At 43.2% G+C, this 12,710-nt stretch overlaps 1 protein-coding gene across 1 annotated transcript in view; it reads right to left on the reverse strand.

Annotated features, from left to right (window-relative positions):
* LOC132765914 (zinc finger protein 665-like) overlaps positions 1–12,057 on the reverse strand; it is a 49,018-nt gene extending 36,961 nt beyond the window's left edge. Inside the window, exon 1 of the mRNA XM_067465323.1 lies at positions 11,040–12,057. Within this exon, the coding sequence (XP_067321424.1) occupies positions 11,040–12,042 (1,003 nt within the window). The 5' untranslated portion in view covers positions 12,043–12,057. The remainder of the gene's footprint in view (positions 1–11,039) is intronic.
* Positions 12,058–12,710: the final 653 nt, after the last annotated feature.

Genomic DNA, 12,710 nt, shown 5'->3' on the forward strand with positions numbered 1-12,710 from the left:
GCTTGTCCTTGAAGGAGCTGGGGGTGGCCAAGGGCAACAGAGAACTCTGGAGTGGGCTGGTCCATGAGGTCACAAAGAGTTGGAAAAAGCCAAAAAAATAAACAACAACATTTAGCAGATTTCATGCTCCATTCTCGAAAAGAGAACCAAATATACAATAGGCCAAATCAATTAAACCGCCTTGAGTTGCCTTCGAGCTGAGAAAGGCGGTATATAAATACGGTAAATAAATAAATAAGAAGTGGGATCTGAAATGAGGAAGACTGATAGAGTAAAATGAAAATACAAAGAACCAAACCATACTCTCTTCACAATCGAACAATTAAAATGGTTACTGAAATGTACATTATTCTACCTGTGTTTACAATTTTTAAAAAGTAAAACAACTTCTCCATTTCTTTTAGTTCACACATTTTCAACTCTCCAATCTTGTATAGTGTGTCCCTTTTTTCTTCCGTTGACTCTATAAGGGACTCTTGCTCCTGTTGGCATATACTGCAGTGTTCTCCTATTCTCTCTTTTATTTGATCATTCAACATTCCTAGCAATATAAATTCTGGCTTGATGCTGATTTGTATTTTTAAAAAGATCTTGGATTTGTTTCTAGAATGTTGTGGTCTTGTTACACGTCCATCACATACTGGGCCCTTTATGAGTTTTATATTTATGTATTTTTGGAGTTTTATACATTTTTATTACTTTTGGGGAACAGTTTTTTTAAAAAAAATACCATCTAAGCATCATTTTATATGATTTCTCCTTGGGATGAATGGGAGAGTGTCCACTGTGAGAAAGTCAAAAGGGAGGGGGTTTCCACTGGAAGAAAGGAGCCCCTGGGGAATGGAGGGGGGCTCTAAAAATGGGAGACAGGAGAGGGAGAGATCTAGACTAAAGCGATTCCTAGTCCCACTCTCTTCTATGTTGGTCAGATCTCACCTGGAATAACCCTGTGTCCCATCCTGGGCAACACAATTCATGAGTGTTTTGCAGAACCCTATAACTCAGTGTTTCTCAAACTGTGTTCCTCTAGATGTTTTGGACTTCAGCTCCCACAATTCCTAACAGCTGGGATTTCTGAGAGCCGAAGTCCATAACAACTGCTTTGAATGCAATTTTCCTGCTTCTTGGCAGAATGGAGTTGGAATGGATGGCCCACAAGGTCCCTTCCAACTCTAGGATTCTATGATTCTAAGAGGGAGCAGGCTTGGTTTTTGCTGCCCTGGCGACTAGGGCTCAATGGAGCCTTGGGTTCAAAGTCGCCCTCGGGCTGAGAGGGGCGGTCAATAAATGCAAATAATAAATAATAATAATAAATAAATGATTGGAAAGAAGATCTCACCTGAACATTAGGAAGAACTTCCTGGTCATAAGAAGAGCTGCTCAACATTGGAACTCTCTGCCTCGGAGTGTGGAGGAAGCTGCTTCTTTGGAGGCTTTTACTCAGAGGCTGGATGGCCATCTGTTGGAAGTGCTCTGATAACCCTAACATCAAAAAAACCAAGATTATGGCAACAAAAATGATTGACAACTGGGAGATAGAGGGAGAAAACGTGGAGGCAGTGACAGACTTTGTATTTCTAGGTGCAAAGATTACTGCAGAAGCAGACTGCAGCCAGGAAATCAGGAGTTGCTTACTTCTTGGGAGGAGAGCAATGTCCAATCTCGATAAAATAGTGAAGAGACATCACACTGGCAATGAAGATCTGCATCGTTAAAGCAATGGTATCCCCGTAGTAAGCTATGGATGTGAGAGCTTGACCATAGGGAAGGCTGAGCAAAGGAAGATAGATGCTTTTGAACTCTGGTGTTGGAGGAAAGTTCTGAGAGTGCCTTGGACTGCGAGAAGATCCAACCAGTCCATCCTCCAGGAAATAAAGCCCGGCTGCTCACTGGAGGGAAGGATACTAGAGACAAAGTTGAAGTACTTTGGCCACATCATGAGAAGGAAGGAAAGCTTAGAGAAGACATTGATGCTGGGGAAAATGGAAGGCAAAAGGAAGAGGGGCCGACCAAGGGCAAAATGGATGGATGGTATCCTTGAATAGACTGGATTGACCTTGAAGGAGCTGGGGGTGGTGACGACCGACAGGGAGCTCTGGCGTGGACTGGTCCATAAAATCACAATGAGTCGGAAACGACTGAACAAATGAACAACAGCAATCCAGATGGAAAATGGAAAATGCAGGGAAATAAAAATGAGGCAGAGACAGAAAGGTGTATGAAGGCAAAGTTTTTTATATAATTACAGAATTGCATAGTTTGAAAATATCCCTACATTTATCAAGCCTAACTCCCACCAATGCAGGCGTTTATAGCCAAAACATCCTTGAGAGACAGTTATCCAATCTCTTTTTGAAAAATCTCCAATCAAAGGGTACTTACCTCTTTCAAAGATAGACTTTGTCAGTGTCATACATCTTTTACAGTCAGATGATAATGTTCCTAATGTTCATTTGGAATTTTCTTCCTTGGAACTTGAATAATTTGGTTTAGCTCCTACCCTTTGGCTCAGCTTGTTCCAAGTTTGCACATGATAATGCTTCATAAGTTTGAAGATTATATTTTGGACTAGCTGCCCCCTGCCACGCGTTGCTGTGGCCCAGTTTGTTGATCTGGAAAATAAAGTAATGAAAAAATGTTGGTTTCTAATATATGTAATTCCTTTATGCTTGTGAGTAAACAGTATTTCTTGTTGTTTTTTGGTCAGTGTTGATGTGGAGAATGTCTGGTTTGCCCACCCTGGAACATTCCACATATAATTGTTCTTCTTTAGGGGTCCCTTTCAAATCTATGATACTATATCTCTCTGTGTGTGAATCATATCTATCTATATCTATCTATGGCTGGATGGCTCTTTGTCAGGAGGACTTTGATTACGTTTTCTTGCCCTGATGAAGGGAGTTGGATTGGATGGCCTTAATTATTTTCTGTTGGTCATGGGGGTTCTGTGTGGGAAGTTTGCCCTGATTCTGGGCTCAGAATGCTCTTTGATTGTAGGTGAACTATAAATCCCAGTAACTACAACTCCCAAATGTCAAGGTCTAGTTCCCCCAAACTCCAACTGTGTTCATATTTGGGCGTATTGGGTGCTTGTGCTTGAGTCCACAGTGATCGATTGGTCAGGGATCCCTGGATGTAGGTGAACTACAACTCCCAAATTCAAGGTTTAAATAATAAATAAATGTTTTACTGTAATATGTATTATGATGTTTTATTGATTGTACGTGATATTATGGTTGGAAACCGATCTGAGTCCCTCAAGAGAGGTGAGAAGACCGGTATACAAAACTTTTAAATAATAATAATAAAGAATAAGTTTGGTCCAGATCCATCATTGTTTGAGTCCACAGTGCTCTCTGGATGTAGGTGGACTACAACTCCCAAACTCAAGGTCAATGCCCACCCAACCCTTCCAATATTTCCTGTTGGTCAAGGGAGTTCTGTGTGCCAGGTTTGATTCAATTCCATCGTTGATGGAGTTCAGAATGCTCGTTGATTGTAGGTGAACTATAAATCCCAGCAACTACAACTCCCAAATGACAAAATCATTATTTTTTGAGTGATGGTCACTCCTTGTGTAGTGAGACATTTTGTTGCCAAATTTGGTGTAATTTCGTTCATTTGTTCTTTTGCTTTTAAAGTACTCATTATGCACAGAGCATATATATAGATAGATAGATAGATAGATATAGATATATCCCGAACAACATGACTACTTTGTAAGTGTGGAAGAATGGCAGAAGGGGGTAGGACTGGATGGCCCTTAGGGTCCCCCCCCAACCCTCTTTTTTCCTGAATCCGCTTGAATCAAAGGCTCTATGTCCCAGTCTCCAGAGGAGGGGACACGCCTGCCCTGTCCTCAATACTGAAAGAGGGAGGAGAAGCCTCAATCTTGGGAAGGAGAAGCAGGCCTCCCTCTCTCTTCCTCTTCCTCTAGCCCAGTGGTTCTCAACCTGGGCTCCCCAGATGTTTTTGGCCTACAACTCCCAGAAATCCCAGCCAGTTTACCAGTTGTTAGGGTTTCTGGGAGTTGAAGGCCAAAAACATCTGGGGACCCCAGGTTGAGAACCACTGCAAAGCCTTTCCATCCTATAATATCCTCCCAAAAGACACACAGAGACACCCCAAGGCCCTCCTTCCCAGAGGAAAGAAGGCTTGGGCCCCCACACGCTCCCTCCGCCTTACCTTCCTCCTGCTTCTCTCCAAATGCTTCCTCTTCCTGTCTCAGAGAGACCTTCCTCGCCCCGCCCCCGGAAGTGACGTCCGAAGTGGAGCGTGGAGCCCAACGCCTAGGAGCCATGAGGACCCGCCTCCTTGGTGACGTCACCCTGCCTCTCCCTCCCTCCTCCCCCGCCCTCCCTGAAAGCATCCCAAGAGGCGGAGGAAACTCCCAGGGGCCAGCCATTGGCTTATTGTATTTATTTACCACATTTATATGCCGCCCTTCTCACCCTGATGGGCTTACAAGGTATATACATAAAATATATTATTAGCATAGTATAATATCAGTATTATATATTACTCTATTGTACTATACCATGATATTGTAATATTATTAGTATTATTACATGTAATATAAAATATATAATTATATCATATTATTAGTAGTATTATTATATTGTATTAAATTATAATATTATAAATATTGTATGTATATACAACATATATATTATATTATAGTATATATATATATTACCCTATTGTACTATAAATTGGTATGATAAGAAACAAAGATGGCAGGGACCTAAGAGAAGCTGAAGAGATCAAGAGAAGGTGGTGAGATTATACAGAAGATCTGTATAGGAAGGATAATAATATCGAGGATAGCTTTGACGGTGTGGTGAGTGAATTAGAACCAGACATCCTGAGGAGTGAGGTGGGATGGGCCTTAAGAAGCATTGCTAACAACAAGGCAGCAGGAGACGACGGAATCCCAGCTGAACTGTTTAAAATCTTAAAAGATGATGCTGTCAAGGTGATGCATGCCATATGCCAGCAAATATGGAAAACACAAGAATGGCCATCAGACTGGAAAAAATCAACTTATATCCCCATACCAAAAAAGGGAAATGCAAAAGACTGCTCCAACTTCCGTACAGTGGCCCTTATTTCTCATGCCAGTAAGGTAATGCTCAAGATCCTGCAAGGAAGACTCCAGCAATACATGGAGCGAGAGTTGCCAGATGTTCAAGCTGGGTTTAGAAAAGGCAGAGGAACGAGAGACCGGATTGCCAATATCCGCTGGATAATGGAGAAAGGCAGGGAGTTTCAGAAAAACATCTACTTCTGCTTCATTGACTATTCTAAAGCCTTTGACTGTGTGGATCATAATAAATTGTGGCAAGTTCTTGGTGGGAAGGGCATCCCAAGCCACCTTGTCTCTCTCCTGAGGAATCTGTACAAGGACCAAGTAGCAACAGTCAGAACTGACCACGGAACAACAGACGGGTTCAAGATTGGGAAAGGCGTACGGCAAGGCTGCATCCTCTCACCCAACCTTTTTAACTTGTATGCAGAACACATCATGCGATGTGCGGGGCTGGATGAATGCAAAGCTGGGGTGAAAATTGCTGGAAGAAACATTAACAACCTCAGATATGCAGATGACACCACTCTGATGGCCGAAAGCAAGGAGGAGCTGAGGAGCCTTCTAATCAAGGTGAAAGAAGAAAGCGCAAAAGCTGGGTTGCAGCTAAACATTAAAAAAAAAACAAGATTATAGCAACAAGAATGATTGACAACTGGAAAATAGAGGGAGAAAATGTGGAGGCTGTGACAGACTTTGTATTTTTAGGCGCAAAGATTACTGCAGATGCAGACTGTGGCCAGGAAATCAGAAGACGCTTACTTCTTGGGAGGAGAGCAATGTCCAGTCTCGATAAAATAGTGAAGAGTAGAGACATCAGACTGGCAACAAAGATCCATTGCCTAGTCAAAGCCATGGTATTCCCTGTAGTAACCTACGGATGTGAGAGCTGGACCTTAGGGAAGGCTGAGCGAAGGAAGATCGATGCTTTTGAACTGTGGTGTTGGAGGAAAGTTCTGAGAGTGCCTTGGACTGTGAGAAGATCCAACCAGTCCATCCTCCAGGAAATAAAGCCCGACTGCTCACTGGAGGGAAAGATACTAGAGACAAAGTTGAAGTCCTTTGGCCACATCATGAGGAGACAGAAAAGCCTAGAGAAGACAGTGATGCTGGGGAAAGTGGAAGGCAAAAGGAAGAGGGGCCGACCAAGGGCAAGATGGATGGATGGCATCCTTGAAGTGACTGGACTGACCTTGAAGGAACTGGGTGGTGACGGCCGACAGGGAGCTGGTCCATGAGGTCACGAAGTGTCGGAGATGACTGAACAAATGAGCAACAACAACAACAAATATAAAATATATAATTAAAATATCATATTATTATTAGTAGTATTATATTGTAGTACATTATACATTATAATTTATGTATATACAATATATTATATATTACTCTATTGTACTATGCCATTATATTGTAATATTATTAGTAATATTACATGTAATATAAAATATATAATTATAATATCATATTATTATTAGTATTATATTGTATTACATTATAATATAAATATTATAAATATGATGGCCATGGGTCTGTCCAAAATGGTTTCTGGCCCCACCCATAGTGCTGGACACACTTTAGACCTTGTCGAAGCTCTAGCAGACCTCGGGAACATGGAGGTTGCTGGAACAGTTAACACACAGTGTGCTGGTACTGCTGTACCAGGGATTCCAACTTTGTTTTCTTTCTGTTATCTGTTTTGCTGTCATATGACAGGCCTCCTGTCCGTCATAATTAAGCTTTGGTTCCACCCCTTGTTCTGGGCTCTGGGAAGGAAAGGAGCCATTTTTTGGCCAATCTCACACAAGGTAGCTAAGCTATAGGACGTAGACCAGCTTGTCCAGTAGAAAAGCTTCCTTTCTCAATAACCATCCAGGGAAAAAGGAGAATCCAGGGAAAAATAACATCTGGGGATACAGAAGCAGAAATTCCAGGAGAAAGGTCCCAAAAGCTCTGCGGAGAGCTCACAGCCTCACAGCATCAGAGGGAACAGCCCTGAAGTTTCTAAGAATTGTTGAAGGGAGGACAGCATTACAGATCCATGGAACTCCAGCTGAAATATCTTCAAGCCTCGGCTGGTAGGTCTACTCGATACCCAGACGCATTTGGAATCGGTAGTAGGTCCCAAACCGATGAGGCATAGATAGAAAGCAGCCTGGGAGAGGTTAAAAAGGGTTTTCCTACAGAGAAAGTTTAGTTAGTCAAAGTCAGGTACCAGTCCATTGAGGACTAGACTAAGAAAGCCTTGAAGTGTTGTTTGAACCATTGAAGATTTGTTGTTTGTTCCATAATAAAGACTTTGTTGCATCATTAAAGACTCTAAAGACCATCACTTCAGAAAAATCCCTGAGAACCTCTCTTTGAGGCGCCCCTGGCTTCCTGCTGGGCTTAAAGTATACGTCCTATAGAAAAGTACAGCTGTTACAGGCCCAGCGCACAACAGAACACACAGCAAAGCCAAATAGGCTCCCTGGTATTCCAGGGAGCTGGCAGGAATGAAGCAAGTGAAACAGAGACTAGAGCAGCATTGGAATTCCCACCTGTGGAATTCACTCCCCGTTGAAATTAGGTTATCTACGTCTCTCCTTTCCTTCAGAAAGAAGTTAAAAACATGGATGTGGGAGCAGGTCTTTGGGTAATCATGTTGACAATGACAACGGAAATGGACAATGGACATGGACTATAGACAAGCTTGATGGAGTCTCTAACCACAGAAGTTGGCTTAGATAAGGCCACCAAGCTGTTATATTTTAACAGATTTTAATTGAATTTGACTTAATGTGTTTAACTGTATGTGTTTAACTGTAATTATTGGATTTTATTATGTATTTTATTATGTGCACATGGAGGCATCAAATTGTTGCTGGCTGGAAGCTGCCCTGAGTCCCCCCTGCGAAGGCTTTTTGCAGACTAAGTTGCTCAGATCCGTTCCAACTTAGATGTCAGTATTAATGCAATCTCTGTGGATGCAACTGTGGCATCTTCTTGTCCTATTTTAATAGATTTGTTTCAACTTGTACAGCTGTGAAAAAGATATTGGGAGAAATGAGAGCAACCACTTGTTCTCTGGACCCTTGCCCATTCTGGCTAATCAAACAGAGCAGCAGGGGACTGGTAGAGTGGATGAAGGTCCTGGTGAACACCTCCTTGATGGTGTAATGCCAGCTATCTTCAAGGAGGCAGTAGTAAGATCTTTATTAAAGGAACCAGCATTGGATCCCACTCAATTAGACAACTTACGACCAGTTTAAAATCTCCCCTTTCTGGGCAAAGTTATAGAGAAGTTTGCCTCTCAGCTCCAAAGTTTCTTGGATGAAACCGATTATCTGGATCCTTTTCAATCTGGTTTCAAGCCCAACTATGAACACAGATAGCATTGGTTGCCTTGATAGATGATCTACGAAGAGAGCTGGGCATGTTGAGCCTGCAGAAGAGAAGACTGAAAGAGGACATGATAGTCATGTATAAATATATGAGGGGAAGTCATAAGGAGGAGGGAGCAAACTTGTTTTTTTGCTGCCCTGGAGACTAGGACGCGGAGCAATGGCTTCAAACTACAAGAAAGGAGATTCCACCTGAACATTAGGAAGAACTTCCTAACTGTGAGAGCTGTTCAGCAGTGGAACTCTCTGACCCGGAGTGTGGTGGATGTTCCTTCTTTGAAGGCTTTTAAGCAGAGGCTGGATGGCCATCTGTCAGAGGTGCTTTGAATGCGATTTCCCTGCTTCTTGGCAGGGGGTTGGACTGGAAGTTCCTCCTAATGTTCAGATGGAATCTCCTTTCTTCAATATCAAGGCAGAAAACCCCACAATATCTGCTTTGAACTGGGTTATTTGAATCCACACTCAGATAATGTGGACTTTTCTGCCTTGATATTCTGGGATATAGGGCTGTGTGGAAGGGCCCATGTTTAAATATGTGAAAGGAGGTCAGAAAGAAGAGGGAGCAGGCTTGTTTTCTGCTGCCCTAGAGACTAGGACTCAATGGAGCCATGGGTTCAAATGACAGGAAAGGAGCTCCCTCCTGAACATTTGGAAAGAAACCGATAAAATATTTGAAGGAACACTTATTATACAGGCTCAGAGGAGAAGAAAAAGATGGGAAAACACAAGAAGACAGAGGACTAGAGTGAATGCCAGATGACAAGAATACACTTGTTTTTGGAATAGATGGCATTGTAGGTGGAATTCCTTTATCTGTTACAGAATATGTATAACAATTCCCTCCCAATAGACTTCTGTGCAGATTTAATTTACTAACAAAACTCCATAACCAACAAATCATTTTTTTCACTGTCTCCTGTCCCTTTTTTCTTCCTTTCCCCCCTTTTCCTCTATGTCATAAAACTGTGAAAATAAAATAAAAATTTGTAAAGCAAAAAATCCGAACGAACAGGGTATAGGGTTACAGCCTGTGTTGGATGGGGTCGCACTCCCCCTGAAGACGCAGGTTCGCAGTTTGGGTGTGATCCTGGACTCATCGTTGAGCCTGGAACCCCAGGTTTCGGCAGTGACCAGGGGAGCATTCACACAGTTAAAACTCGTGCGCCAACTGCGCCCGTACCTTGGGAAGTCTGACTTGGCCATGGTAGTCCACGCTCTGGTTACATCCCGTTTAGACTACTGCAACGCTCTCTACGTGGGGTTGCCTTTGAAGACGGCCCGGAAGCTCCAATTAGTCCAACGCTCGGCAGCCATGATACTAACAGGAGCGGAGCGCAGGGAGCATACAACTCCTCTGCTGCACCAGCTCCACTGGCTGCCGATTTGCTACCGGGCTCAATTCAAAGTGCTGGCATTGGCCTTTAAAGCCCTAAACGGTTCTGGCCCAACTTACCTATCTGAACGTATCTCGGCCTATCAGCCCACCAGGACCCTAAGATCTTCTGGGGGGGGGGGGGCTACTCTCTATCCCGCCTGCTTCACAGGTGCGGCTGGCGGGGACGAGAGACAGGGCCTTTTCTGTGGTGGCCCCGCGGCTATGGAACGCCCTTCCCATGGAGGTAAGATCAGCTCCCTCATTGATGGTATTCAGGAAAAGACTAAAAACGTGGATGTTCGAGCAGGCGTTCGGTTAACTCAGTGCAATAAGTGTAATGATTGAAGGACTGGCAATCTGGACGACGAAACTGGATCACGATTTTAGTCAAGAGATGAATTGGATTGTTTATTGATATATGTATTGTGGATTATGTTTTTATGCTTTTAAACTGTATACTGTTGTTTGTTATAAGTTGTTGTAAACCGCATTGAGTCGCCGGCTAGGCTGAGAAACGGCGGTATACAAGTATAGCAAATAAATAAATAAATAAATAAATAAATCCCTCCAAGTTTTTTTTCTCATGTAATAGTTGCTCCCCACTTTTTGAAGAAAGAAAAGGGGGAAATTGTGACTATTATGCAATGAAGTATGGTATATTTGTTTTATTATCCATGAACATTTTCCTAGTTCCTTGTGTGTTTAAAGACAGCTGCTTTGTATCCTAGGCCGCTTCCACACAGTTGAATAACATCCCACATTATCTGCTTTGAATTGGGATATATAGCAGTGTGGGCTCAGATAACCCAGTTCAAAGCAGATATTGTGGGATTTTCTGCCTTGATATTCTGGGTTATATGGATGTGTAGAAGGGCCCCCAATGGACTTGTTGCTACAAGTAGTGATGGAATGTTATCAATGGGCTCTATCCCTCCCTCTGTCCTCCCTTTCTATATTTGGGAAGGGAGAGGAGACTTCTTTGTGAAAATGTACAGTTTCATTTTGGGACATTTTAGAAAGTCATAAGGAGCACTCTGCTAGCCCTCTGTGAATTCATTGATGCCTAATGCCTGGTCCTCCATCCCTGAATCTTTCCCCAAATTCAATGCATTTATGTGGTTTCTCCCCTGTGTGGGTCCTTTGAGGGGAACACAGTATGCCACTGTGATTGAAGCTTTCTCCACAATCCATGCACTTATATGGCTTTCCTCTGTGTGGATCCTTTGATGGGAACGCAGTCTGCCACTCTGACTGAAACTTTTTCCACATTCCATGCATTCATATGGCTTCTCCCCAGTATGGGTCCTTTGATGGGAACACAGATTTCCACTCTGACTGAAACTCTTTCCGCATTCAATGCATATGTATGGCTTCTCCCCTGTGTGGGTCCTTTGATGGGAACGCAGTTTGCCACTCTGGGAGAAGCTCTTTCCACATTCTATACATTTATATGGCCTCTCTCCTGTGTGGGTCCTTTCATGGGAACGCAGATTGGCACTCTGACTAAAGGTCTCTCCACATTCCATGCATTTATATGGCTTCTCCCTTGTGTGGATCCTTTGATGGGAACGCAGATGTCCACTCTGAGAGAAGCTCTTTCCACATTCCATACATTTATACGGATTCTCCCCTATGTGGGTCCTTTGATGAGAATGCAGCCTGCTACTCTGACTGAAGCTCTTTCCACACTCCATGCAGGTATATGGCTTCTCCCCAGTGTGGATTCTTTGATGGGAACGCAGATGTCCACTCTGAGAGAAGTTCTTTCCGCATTCCGTGCAGTTATATGGCTTCTCCCCTGTGTGAGTCCTTTGATGAGAATGCAGACAGTCACTCCGACTAAAGCTCTTTCCACATTCCATGCATTTATATGGCTTCTCTACTGTGTAGGACCTTTCATGGGATCGCAATGTGTCACTTGGATTGAAGGTCTCTCCACATTCCATGGAATTATACAGCTTTTCCCCTGTGTGGGTCTTTTGATGGGAATGTAGGTGTCCACTCTGACTGAAGTTCTTTCCACATTCCATACAGTTATATGGCTTCTCCCCTGTGTGGGTCCTTTGATGGGAATGCAGATGTCCATTTTGACTAAAGCTCTTTCCACATTCCATGCAATTATATGGCTTCTCCCCTGTGTGTGTCCTTTGATGGGAACGCAGTGTGTCACTCCGACTAAAGCTTTTTCCACATTCCATGCATTTATATGGCTTCTGTCCTGTGTGGGTCCTGTGATGGAATCGCAGTGTTTCACTCTGACTAAAGCTCTTTCCACATTCCATGCATTTATATGGCTTTTCCCCTGTGTGGATCCTTTGATGCGATCGTAGTGTGTCACTCTGAATGAAGCTCTCTCCACATTCCATGCATTTATACGGCTTCTCCCCTGTGTGGGTCCTTTGATGATAACGCAATGTGTCACTTCGAATGAAGTTCTTTCCACATTCCATGCAGTTATATGGCCTCTCCCCTGTGTTGGTCCTTTGATGGGACTGCAGATGTCCACTCTGACTGAAGTTCTTTCCACATTCCATGCAGTTATACGGCTTCTCCCCTGTGTGGGTCCTTTGATGGGAACGCACTGTCTCACTCCGACTAAAGCTCTTCCCACATTCTATACATTTATACGGCTTCTGTCCTGTGTGGGTCCTTTGATGGGAACGCACTGTCTCACTCCGACTAAAGCTCTTCCCACATTCTATACATTTATACGGCTTCTGTCCTGTGTGGGTCCTTTGATGGGATGGCAGTGTCTCACTCGGACTGAGGCTCCCTTCACATTCCATGCATTTATATGGCTTTTCTCTTGTGTGACTTATCTGATGTATATCAAGAACACTTCTCCATCTTAAGCATTTCCCACAAT

The sequence above is a fragment of the Anolis sagrei genome, chromosome 2 (assembly GCF_037176765.1).
Source record: "Anolis sagrei isolate rAnoSag1 chromosome 2, rAnoSag1.mat, whole genome shotgun sequence".
Classification (NCBI taxonomy): Eukaryota; Metazoa; Chordata; class Lepidosauria; order Squamata; family Dactyloidae; genus Anolis; species Anolis sagrei.